The 13,380-nt window shown below is 34.6% G+C and overlaps 1 protein-coding gene across 5 annotated transcripts in view; it reads right to left on the reverse strand.

The window, feature by feature from the left end:
* Positions 1–13,380, reverse strand: part of LOC140743186 (tetratricopeptide repeat protein 39B) — an 86,723-nt gene that overhangs the window by 24,016 nt on the left and 49,327 nt on the right. For 3 of the 5 annotated variants that reach the window (XM_073074239.1, XM_073074242.1, XM_073074238.1), the window contains one exon: positions 11,732–11,833. The exons of the other annotated variants lie outside the window; for them this stretch is intronic. In XM_073074239.1, coding sequence (XP_072930340.1) covers positions 11,732–11,833 — 102 coding nt within the window. The remainder of the gene's footprint in view (positions 1–11,731; positions 11,834–13,380) is intronic. 5 annotated transcript variants of the gene reach the window in all.

Below are 13,380 nucleotides of genomic sequence, written 5' to 3' on the forward strand. Positions count from 1 at the left end.
GTCAAGTTTTCCATTATATGATGTTATCTCAGATACTCAATGTTCATTCTAAGCTTCATGAGAATTGGGCGGGCAGAAGCTAAGTTATCGTAAATTATATAAAAATCAGCTTGTTAAACATAATTTATGACCTTAAATTCATAATTAATACATTTGACCACAAAACCGGTTGTTTTATGTTTAAGAACCGGCTCGGTTGTCATGGACGCCGATGTGTATTCGTATTCGGGATCAGATCTCTCCGGCGGCAAACACCAGATTGTAATTCCCAACTACCTACACTGAAACAAAATGTGATTGCCAACCCCAAATTCGTCTTAATTCGTGTCTTAAAAGTACCCTTAACGCTCAAATTGAAACTGATTTTTGTTGAAGCATCTTTCACTAAATCTAAAAAAGATCTGCCAAGAACTAAAGATTCTTACATACATTAACGATATATTTATTGCTAACATTTAGTTATAATTATTTTCTTTAAACAGCCGATTAACTAAATAATGTTGTAATAAGATTGGTACCGTATGGATAACAGTAAATGATAATAATGAATACGATTACAAGAAATCCGCCTGAATATTAATCAAAGGATATCGATCGTGGATCGTTTATTCCATAAAAATCTAATGCGTTATTAGCGTTTGAATATTGTATACTTTAATGACAGTTTCGCTCCGAGTGCTTTGATATCACTCGGTCTAACACACGGTGGTGTTTATACACTCATGCATAAGTTAGCACCTGGCTTATTATCCAGTCTTGCAAGCCAACCTTCTTGAAGGTTAAGTTGTGGATACAGTGGAACAGGTGGCGATAAAAAGCTACAGTCAGTTTCAGATTTGTAAAAGTATCTACTTTTACAAATCTATTAATTTCACGGAAATCTGTAACAAATGAGCTACTAAAACGCTACACAGACTAGTGAAATATAAATTCATAATGTAATATTTGCTTCCAGCTGTCAATCCCCATGAATTTGCAGCGCCAGGCGCCGGCGAACGTTTGTCGTCAGTAGCTGAGGACAGGCGGCGATGGGCATCAGCGACTGTCGCCGCAAGTGGTTGGCGTGGGCAATTCCTGTGCAACGATATATAAAAACTAATCATTGTTCCTGCGTATTAGCGGTGTCCCGCACGACTAGAGGCGTTCCAGTTTATTATGCAACCCCTCATTACTGTCAGAGAGCGAAGTGGACCGCGCGGTTAGACGCCCCCAGGTTAAGTGTTAGTGTGTTTAAGGATTAAAAAGGGAGCATTAAAATATTCTATAATAAATAAAATAATACAACCGAATTCTACGATTTAAAAAATAATTTGAATAAATGTTGGTTTAGTACCTATATAGTTCCGAAGCCTGCGCTCAATATATTTGATATGAAATATTTTGAGTATGTGCTCATAATCCAAGACACTAATTAAAAACTAATAGTTTATTACGTTTATGGTTTAGACGGTTAAAGTGTTGAATGTCATCAATTGTCGGAAATGTGCTTGCTTAGGAACCTTATTGTATATTTAGAAGCTTCTGCCACGTTATCATAGTTTGTATAAAAAATAGGAGTAGTGACGAAGCGATGTACCTCCTAACTCAAAGATTACATCATCAGACTATACCCATGTTAAGGGACGAATGAACCACAAGGAAAAAATACTTCAAATGAAAAAAGAAAAAAAAATACGTGTGGCACTCGGAGACTGCCGCGGTAAAGCTATTGCATAGCATTTTTTATGCTATGAAAACGCTCAGAAGGAATTCCAGAAATACAATATATTCTTCCATAATCATCAACATTTACATTAATACATCTTTATCCACTATTTTATCATATCTCCATTATATAAGACATTGCAAATATCAGCTGACATTTCATAACTCCAAGCAAGACTGAACATTCTAAAATATAAAATAGAAAAGTATTTAATAAGTGACATAAAGTATTAACAACCAGCAATATAAATGGATCAATGCGATGTGCCTGTGACATTTGGCCGAATGTTACAGGTACATCGCATTTTTCATTAATAAATGCACTTTGTTTATTCATATCTAAAACACTTTGTACCATAGATATATTATCCTACTGACGTAGGGTAGATTGGCAATATGAAACGTCAAGCGAGACTAAAAACTGATTATTTATGTGTGTGTGAAATGCCAAAGTGTGCATCGCTAGTGTTACTGCTAATAATGTATCGATATCGATTAAATAAAGATATCAATAACAAATTTATTTATCAGTTTGTTCAGTCAGTGACTTAAAGAGGATACAATCGCTAAAGATTAATTATGCTGGTGAAGACCGCCAATAAATAAAAAAAAAGAAAAACATCAATGCGCGCAGTTATGTAGCTATGAAACAAATTGTAGTAGTTACTTGCTACCTGTATTATAAATTGATGCAGTTTATGGAGTTTTCATATCTTTTGGCAGGTGTAAGGGAGTTAAAAAAACTATGAACGTTACTCATAAGATTTTTTTATTTTCCTCTAAAGATTATTAATTTGTTATAGAAATGTCGCAAACTTTCTTTATTTACATTTTGCAACTTGGCTTCATATTTTAATCTTATACAGAAATAATGTTCAATTATTACTTTTATTAAGAGATATTTATGGTTAGATAATACAGGCGAATCATACATGTGAAAGTCAAGAATGTTAAAAAATTTTTTACAAAGTACAAGGCAATTATTTACAAATTTTTGAAATGTATTTTTATTTATATTATTTCCTTTTATATATTTTCGGAAAACTTGTTCCGACTTAATACCTATTTCAAAAACATCTTGGGATGGATAAATGAGGCCACCTATGTCTTTCATGCGTATAAGTGAACCTTCTTTAACTTCTCCATAAAGCGCAGCCATGCACGGCTCGCATTTAATTTTTTTTTCGATTTTTTTTACAATGTAACCACATATGTATTCCACAATTGAGGTGATTACTGATTCCATACCATAACACATCCACGGCATGGATGATATGAAATCAGAATCTTCCTGATCAATTTCACATGAACCAAAAGTCACGTCATCTTTCAGTGTAGTCATTGCATTAAGACCTGTTGTAATATTTATTTCGTCTATAGTTGATCGTCGGGATTGAAGCATGCTTATTTTCTGTAATGGTAGACAATTAGCTTTGTCGCTGATTTGTACTTCCACGTGACACATCAAACGTTTGTATGCTGATGTAAATTGTCTAGCAGTGGGATTATTATTGAAACCGCCTCTACAACGCACTGCACTGAAAAAAGTTTCCAAATGGTCCTGAGACAATTTATAAGTCAAAAGAAATTTTAATTTATCTGACTCAATGAGATCGACGTACAGCCACTTCAAAGCTACTATATTTGCCAATACACCTATGAATCCAAGTTTTCTTCGACTACTAATCAGGGCTTCTCCTTTATATTTTAAATTTAGTATGTATGCGCTAATTTTATCACATTCAACTTTTATTTGTTCGAAATTGCTTCGCTTTAAGGGTTTTTTTAAACCACAGCTTAATAAATTACGGGAATTAAAGATATCAAACATGTTATTTATGTTTTTTATGAATTCTGATGTTGCTTGACAATTTTTGAACAAAGGCAATTTCAATTGTTTTCTACAAAATTCTAAGCTGACCGCAACAGAATTGCTAAGCAGTTGAGCTGCTAACCGAACATTCATCTTATGATTCATATAATTAATATGTTTTTTCGTTATCTTGTTTGCCAAATGCAAGCCGACGTCATGCTGTATTTTGCAAAGATTTTCAACGTATTCATATTTAATAATATCATTATGATGATGAAAAATTTTAAATTCCGCAAAAGTATTTCTAATTAATTTCAAAACATGACATGCATCTAATACTATATAGTATTTTTGCCCTCGATAATGAAAGTATGGTGTTAAGGGGACTGTGGTTAAATTGGCCCCTAAAATTTTAGCCATATTTATGTTAGAAGCTATGCCATCAAATGTAACCGAGGAAATTTTCACAAAATCCGATAAAGAATCGATACACTGCTTTAAAAGTGTTGCTTTCTGTAAAGCAGTAAATCCTCTTCCAAAAAAATAACCGATTGGAATTTTCCAGAATGAATTAATGGCCACCGCCATGACTACCAATACCTCTTTGGCTATGTCCACGTGATCACCATGGATATCATTGCCCACATTAACATATCCGTGATGATTACGACCATCAAATTCAATGTGCTCACGTATCGACATTTCATCAAACATAAGCGCGACGACTAAATCTTTTTTTTCTTCAGCTACAGTTTTTATGGTTTCTATAGCTTCCTTAGTAATACCCGGTTTACAATCTACATTTTGGTACCAGCCACGTAGTGTACGAGGATGCGGTAGACACAGGTCGAATTTGGTTCTAATATAATTGTACGCCTTAGGGCTGTAAAAATGTAAGGTTAGGGCAAACGTTTTTAGTTGAACGTCGTACTCTTTTTTCGACGTTTTATTTTGTTTTTTGTTCACCACTCTTTCAATGAGATGCTGCAGTAAAACATTTGAACAGGAACCCATTACAGCACTCACATTATTTTGTAACCATGGTAGACTTTCTAAATTTTTAATAACTTGAGACAAATGTAATACTTTTCTATCAGAACGATGTTTTTGTGCTCTTAAATTTTTCAGCATTTTTTGTTTACTATTTAAGCGTCTTCTAAACGCTTCAATACTTTTCTTCAATTTCTTCTTCCTCGGAGAATTGTCCAAATCAGTAACATTACCTGCATAAGTACAGGGCACTGGAGATATATTTCTATAAACATATGACGATACTTTACGTATTGGTTTTAATACAACCTGCAAGAAATATTTTATTATAAATATTTATTATAAAATAAATAAACAATTAATAAAAAGGTATTATTATTAACATTCACAAAAACAATTAGGGTAAATTTGTCAAATGGGCCTTCATGATCAAATTCGAAGCTATTAAAATAGCGATTCACCCGGTATACATTTAAAACGAATTTAAAGTCTACATTCGCGTAAGTAGCCAATAACTATACATGTTATCCTATGTATTTCAAAAATACATACGGGCATAAATAATGTAGGTACTGATCCAGAGCATAGCTTTACTATTTTTGAACCTCGATTAGAAAAACATTTTGGTTCAAAATGTTTACTACATATAGTAGAATTTTTACTAGGAACCCATTCCTTTCTATCTACCATTTTCAACCATTTTTGTCGAACATCTATATTCTTAGGAAATCTGAAATGAAGAATAAAATCCAAATTTTATAAAAATATTACATGATATAAAGTGTAGTTTGAATATGGTAACCCTACATGAATAAAGATCCTAACAGCACCCGCGGCTTTGCCCGCGTTTAAAAAAAATAACCTACCATACTTCTGAAAATGTATACCCTAAAGAATTTTAACGATGCAATAGGATTAATATTTAATGAACATCATGTTCGTCTATACCGAACAGTTTAGTCAGCGCACGCCGGTAAAGTATCATATCTTTCCCAATTTCCGCTGAGTTGATGTATATATTTATTTTCCTGTGACTTTTTGTTCAATCGTAATAAAATATAGCCTATAGCACTCCTGAATAGTGTTATTTTCTGATTGTGAAAGAAAATTCATGATCGGTTCAGTATTTCCGAAAATTAGTCCTTACAAACAAACAAACAAAATTACAAACTTTACCTCTTTATAATGTCAGTATAGATTGGCCTATGAAAAAAAAAATAAAAATAAGTTTAACAAGACTTTATCAAAATTTACATAGATAAAATCGCCCAAAAAATATTAATCCAACAATAAAAAAAAAGGTGAGGCCGGATAAGATTTTATATAAGTTGCACGCAACCTATTTAAACTATATACTTTAGAATTAGAAATATCGATAATTTTTTTTATCGATATTGTCAATACGCAACACCAAAAATTTGATAAGAAATAGCAACTATTCACGTATTTATTAATTTTTTTATTTGCATTTCTGTGCATTTCTAGTGTTTATGTGATAAATTTCGAAGATTTTTCCTATCTTTTGGTATATAACACTTTCGTAATAAGTGTAAAATATTGCCTTTAAACAGCTAAACAATTAATGTAGTACTTACATGTGAAATGAGTATTTTTGTGGGTTTTCTTTCTTGGATGAGTTACATCCAGGTACAGCACACGTAACCATGGCCAAACACTTTTAGTAAGCACTGTATTAACTGTTTTTGATTAATAATATTGAAAAATAAGCGCGATTTAGTTTTACAATAATAAACGTCAGGCTGACTTGGGCTGACTGCCTATACGTGAATGGCCTCGCCTGTCTATCTCGCTCTAACACACACGTATACTATGCTCTGACTCTTTCAAATTGCCAATCTATTAGCATAATATATCTATGCTTTGTACACAAATTATTTGTACCATAAATCATAATGGCGTTTTGATTTTGTGCTGTCAAGTCTGTCAGTTGTAATTGTACGTTTAAAAATAACAAACCCTCTTTTACGTTATTTTATCAATCCAGAATTCAACATAGCTTATGTTGATAAAACATATTATTTGGATAATATGGTAATATGATTTTGAATTTTATAATGGGAATATAAAATATACTTCACGCAATTTTAAGATTTCTGCACGGATTATAAAAAATGTGTATTACTGCCATCTGTGTTCAAGTTGACGAATTAAGGTTATCAAATAAAATAATAAGGAATGTAAAATAATACTTTATTCAATTATATCCATATTTTTCTATTGACAGTCAACAACTCGGTTGCCTGGAGACTTGATATCCAACAGTCCTCCACCGCTATTTTCACTTACACCACCAGGGGCGCCGGCAGCATTTGGTCAAGGTGACGGAGCACCAGTATGCCATTTTCAGTTCTGACTTCATAATGGAGTCTACCTAATCTTCGGATGACGACTCCGAACTCCCATTTAACTCTTGGGTTGGTGTAACTGCGGACTTGTACCTTATCACCTTGTCCGAACTCCTGCGTTGGCGGTGCATTGTAATGTAATCTGGATAGTGGGGCGGATTTCTTAAATAAGGCATGCATATAGGTTCTTACCTCTCTGCCGAACATTAACTGATAAGGTGATAACTCTTTTGTATTAGGTGTACGTCTCAAGCGTGCCTTGACAGTTAACAGTTTATCAAATAAACTTCCGCTCTTGCTGATATAAAAGAACATTCAGGTATTAGCCGATTATTTTCTTTTTGTACATTCAAAAATTTAAATTTTAGCTTTGTATATATTTCTTCAAATTCGTACCTGTATTTTATTTCCTCTTCTAAATTTTCTTCTTCTGTAAGCCATTCAAGTTTTTCTTGAATCGCGTAGAATTTGTTCAAATTTTCTTGTAAAGAATTCAGTCGTATATTTATTTCTTCAATGTCAATTTTTTCTATTCCCGAAATGTAATTTTCGGTTCCTTTCATTAACCCACGTAATGTGGCTCGTATTTCCTTATTGTTTTTTAGTTCATTCGACATCTCGTCGCCAATATCAAATAAAATAATAAGGAATGTAAAATAATACTTTATTCAATTATATCCATATTTTTCTATTGACAGTCAACAACTCGGTTGCCTGGAGACTTGATAGTTGGATATCAAGTCTCCAGGCAACCGAGTTTTTGAAAGGTGTTACTTATTTTCGTTACAGAATTTCTCGATTCGGTCGCCGCGCTCAAAGCCCGCGATAAAAGCTATGCAATAGCTTAAAAAAATTGAAAGCAGTCCAGAAACACTCGAATTATTGTAGATATCAGTTTTCCCGGAGATCTGGGGAATATTTTCGTATTTCCACAACATGGGACCCACTGTGAACTAGCTGCATACGGCGGTTGAATCATGTTAGTTAATTTTGGTATCGCGAAATAATCGCTGGACATAAAATATAAGTAGGTACCTACAGACACTTAAAAATAGAAGATCAATAAATAATTTCAGAAAAGTTGGTATTTAAACATTATACGATCAACTTTTCAGTATTCCATCCATGATAATGAAAACTTTCTATGTACATTTCATAAAATTGTGTAAGGGTACAATATAGGTACATCACTATGGCAGTGGAGGAAGGCATAGCACAATGATCGCCGAGCATTCATAAACGTGTTGACTTAACGTTCATATGACAACCGCTCTTCTCAGAAAATTGATTAAAAAGAGATGACGGATGCCTAATGCACCACCTAACAAACATGCATGTGTTGTGACTCGCCCGTATCCTGGCTGTCATCAGTGATACTATCAATTTATATACAAATTTCCGTTGCCTACTACTTATTCAAACTGCAAAGGTTTATTCATAAATCAGGCATGCCACATTCGATATGGTAAGGTAGTTGTTGAAAATTGACATTAAAGGTACAAAATGGGTAGATCAAATACTATTCAAATTGCTATTTCAAAAACGAAACAGCAACATTTATTTTATACGAACCATCACCCTATGTGAGCAATAAATGCGAACTGTAAAATCAAAATGCTACTAATGCTAATGCTAGAAAACGAACCTATTTAATTATTTGGTTTAAATACTTGTTTCACTATTTGGTAATAAACTACGCCCATTAACGATTTCTTGATAAACAGAATGTATGAGAATTATCAAATAAGTTTTGGGTACATTTATCAGCGATCGGTGAGACCGGCCCTTACACGTATGACGCATGGCGAAAAAAAACTTTCTGATAGTGGTAAAATATAATTTATTCATGCTCTATTTCATGCAGTGGGAAAGTTTTGAAAGAAAAACCGGTTCGTCCAGCTGCAAGTAGTTTAAGTCATCGTATAAGTACTACTTAACTGGACAGTGATTCGTTTGCCAGGCACGAGTCGAACTCGCACTCGGATGATTCCGTAATATCGTCAAATTATATATTTTTAATCTTTAGCACTTGCTATCATAGCGGCTGTAGAAGTAAAAAAAAAATAAGATGTACCTATTACGATTCAATAGATAAACTGAAATAAAGCGTCCGAAAATACTGGTCTCTTGTCACAATACACTCTGTAAAAAAAATCAAGTGTGTCTATCTATTACGGTTCAACAGGTAGTACACTGTGACAGACGGACAGACAGCGGACGCTTAGTAACAGGGTTCCGTTTTTACCATTTGGCTACGGAATCCTAAAAATGCTTTGACCTTGTATCGATATTTCCCCTATTGCCTTATGTTGTCACACTTATCGCCATTACTTTTTAATACAGAAAGTTCCTTTATTTATTTCTATTTTTTTTTTATAAATTGAGAATATACTATTTTTTATATTAAATTTAATTGAGCATGGGCGATAGATAGGCAAGATTAAACTGAATGAAACCCTCTTGAGTTCTTCATCTTCATAATTATTGGTACAACATAATAAAACATATCTACTTATTGCAGTATGACACGATAGATTTTCCGTTTCATAATTACAAAGATTTTTATTCCTTTCTTTTTCGGTTGTGTACTACGGTGTGTGTAGTATTAGAAATGCCAGGTGTTTACGTTCTCTTTCATTTCATTTTTAAACTATTATCTATTTATCTGATGAGAGCTCTTGCCCCCTGCACGTGGGAATATTGCTTTGAGAGTAAAAGCGAAATATTTCCATCCAAATCCAGATATTTCCTCCCACAAACCACATGCAAATGTGTAATTCTTCGAGGTTCGCCAACGTTGAAGAAAGATCGTTGACCGATTTTGTGTTCCTTTAATAGAGTAATTTGCATAGGCGTAGATTTGGAATAAAATTCATTTTCTAATTTATTTTCATTATTGTGTACCTTCGAGGATTGATATTGATATTGGTTCAACTAGTAGCGCTAATAGTCAATGATGCTGAAGTGACTATATGAAAACGAAATTAAAAGTAAAGTTTTTTTATAATATTGAATTTGCAGAGGAGCCTGTAGGCTACCTGATGGCTAGCGGCTACTCCTGCCCATGGACATCTATATTCTATAGTCAATCTCAAACTTTTGAGGAGTAAGCCTCGGATACATATGTTTCCCTACACCCTTCAAATCAGAACACAGCAGCGCTTAAAACTGCTGTTATTAGACAAAAATAGGTGTGGCGGTAGTGCTGCAGGAGTCGAATCACGAAGGATATCACCACCTTCAAAATGTAATCGTTTATTTCATCTATGCATACATAGATCTTATTATGTTATGTTATTGTGTATTAAATGTTATTGAAGCTTCAAATTTATTTTCTTCAAAACTCTTCCTGCCGGAGTTCCGGTCAGTGTGTACATATTTAGATAATAAGTACGGAATTAATAAGCGCTAACTAAAACTAATAACAGTAGAGCTTTAACAAATGTTCGATACATTTTAGCTTCCAAAATATATTACAGTTTAAACCAAAAACTATTCATATAATACTTGCTTTGTGTACCAATGTTAGGTTTTAACTTCAATACATTAGAATTGGATGCTAGTGTAATATTCTAATCAATTTTATATTACTATAAAATGGTAACAACATGAAAGATTAACAGATGAGTACGCAGTAAACTTTTTACATCTGTAACCATCACAAGTAACATTAGACCATGCGAGGAATAAGCTGGAACGCCTCGTAAAAGCATGTCTCCCTTGCCACATCCTTCAAACCGGAACATAGCAGCGTTTAACATTGCTGACATTAGCCAGAAATAAGCTTGTATGGCGGTGCCGCCACCGGAATCGAACTACATATATTCGAAATCTAACTTTCTTTTTTAAATTGTATATTGTATATCAAAATATATGATGTTTTATTTGTAATAAATTGTGTCCGTGCGAACAGGGGTGAAGCTTTTTATATGAAAATCTTGACTGTATGCTTTCGTTGCTCTAAAGTACGGTAAGAATACAAGTATGTGGAGAACTGATTTTAAGATATTTCGAAATTAGGATTATTTAGAATTTATACGCACGCGGTGGAAGGTTGCGTTGTCAACCTTCGTGACAGACAGATCTACAAAATGACATTGAAAGAGTATGAACTTATGTAAGAACGACTCGTTCATGCCCGTCCACATGCGGCCTTAATCTTAAATTTGCTCAAATTTGATTCTAAATTTCCCGAACAAAAGTAGGTCCATGGTAACGATAAAGCTTCCCGTTGCAGCACGAAACACTACTGATCGTCGCTAAATAATAACTTAAAAGATACCTTTCACTCTTCCACTCATTCATATATTCGAGGATCAGCTCCTCTTCAGAGAGGTAAAACTTGACGGGATGGGATACTGGAGTTAAACGTGATTAGAGCATAGTGGGGAAAGTGTTGAAAGCGACACGCGTAGACAGTGTAAAGCCGAATGTGAGGGCGCTCCGGTTACCTGCGGCGCGGCGGCGCGGTGGCTGCTGCTCGGGTGACAGCAAGCGGAGACGGTTCGCTGCACGACCGACTATCGTATTTGTAAATAGTAAATACTATTTAAACTATGAAGGATTAAAACAACGCGAGCTTAGGGCAATTGAATTTATTAAATTGTACGACAATCATGATGTTAACATGAGTTAATATCACATCACGGCTGTGTTCATTAGCGATTACTATATTAAAGATATCGGTGCGGGAAGGATAAATAGCAAAGCTCTTTGACGCGTTTCGTTATTATATTTTACCGAGATAAAAGGCGTGGATTACTGATGTTGATTTATTGTAGGTAAGAGCTTAGTTGAGTCAGTTTACAAAGTGGATGGTCGGTCGCGCGGGGCGAGCGGTGCGGCGCGCAGCACTTACCAGGGTTTCATCAAGGCAATGGCGCCCTCTAAGTCGTTATTGAAGAATTTGTTCAGGGCGATCTCGCACTGTTCCAGCGATGTGGCCAAGTCCATCGAGTACCTTCGGAAATCATCACTCGTCAAAATACACCTAATGACGTCACCGTCTAAATGGTCAAGTATGGGTCAAACATCATATTAAGACTAAATATCATTTGAAGCCAAAGATAGGGTTGACGGCAGCTTTCTTCCACTCGCTATATCTCTGGCATTTACCTAATATTACTTACCTGCAAACTTTTTGTAGTTGTGGAAATTACAAAACCATTTAATTTACAAAAATAAAACCTAATACCCTCCAGTAACATTTCAATCGTTCTTTGAAGTACACCAAACAAATGACAAGTGTTTCGCGGTGCGGCGCGGGGGCCGCACGGCCAACTTACTTCAATTACCATACTCGTACAAAGCCCACGGAGCTTTAAAAGTTTTTTTTCTTTCACTCAACGCTATGATTGAGGATTACTACCTATTCTAGTTGCGATGTTTGACTGTGAGCATCATCAATGCATTGTATATTAATTGACCGTAACGGACCTCTAGTAGCGGCTTAACCTATAGAATACGATTTTGGAAAACGATTTTAAAACGGACGTTTTGTATTCGACCGCTATGTCCGCAATTTCCATGCAAACTACAGATCCAATTTGCATATTTTACAAGGAAGGTTTTATTATCTTCTTAAATAATATTCTAAATAACAAAGTCACATAGTTTGTTATTTTGCTAAGCTTTCACGTCTTAACTACATAACAGATTGATATAAAATTTTAAACACACATTGTCAGGGGTTGGGAAAACAACATTTAGAAGACATCAGACACGTTTTATCCCGAAAAAAGTACCGTTCCCGAGAGATAAATAAATATCTCTGACCGCGAGAAAAGCCATTATCAGTTACATATTTTGTGTCTGTCTAATAATGTCATTAAATTAAATTTCTTTAGGCGATCACTGTATGGTTCCGGTTTTATAGATGTGTTTTTTTATTAATAAGCCTGTAAGTGTACATTGTTCTTAGACTATTGAACGCCGTGCGTTGGAAAAATAAATATGGTGCCCGTTTTCACCCGCGGCCGCAGAACAAGGTAACAGTTAGTTTAAACAGGTTACTTTATTAGATCTAACAAAACTGCATTCTAACAAAACTGCATACCTATTGCATTTTGCACAAAATATATAATATTGCTGTTTAATTGAATACCGATGTTTTTCTTTAAGGCTTCTGAGACTCGTTCTTCGTCCTCAGTCTGTATTTGAAATTTGAACGCTGTACACCTTCGGTTAATTGCAACTCAGATGTATCGTGGCTGGCTAAATTTGGCAGCTAAACTAAATCAAAGTTGATATGAGTTTCATATATTGATCCGCTAGCTGTTGAACCTATTTTATTTTTAAACTCATTTCTTTATCTTATTCTGACCGGCTGAATTTTTTTATATACATATAATATAGGAGTAGCAAACGAGCATGCAGTTCACCTGTTGGTAAGTGGCTAATGCCGCTCATGGACATCTGTAATTAACACAGAGGTCGGCCACAGATCTGCCGCCACCCCTGAGGACTAATCTGGAAAGCCTCGGAAAAGTATATCTCCCTTAGCACGTC

The sequence above is a fragment of the Epargyreus clarus genome, unplaced genomic scaffold (genome assembly GCF_041222505.1).
Source record: "Epargyreus clarus isolate Ecla_fem2 unplaced genomic scaffold, WU_Ecla_fem_2.2 ptg000007l, whole genome shotgun sequence".
NCBI lineage: Eukaryota > Metazoa > Arthropoda > Insecta > Lepidoptera > Hesperiidae > Epargyreus > Epargyreus clarus.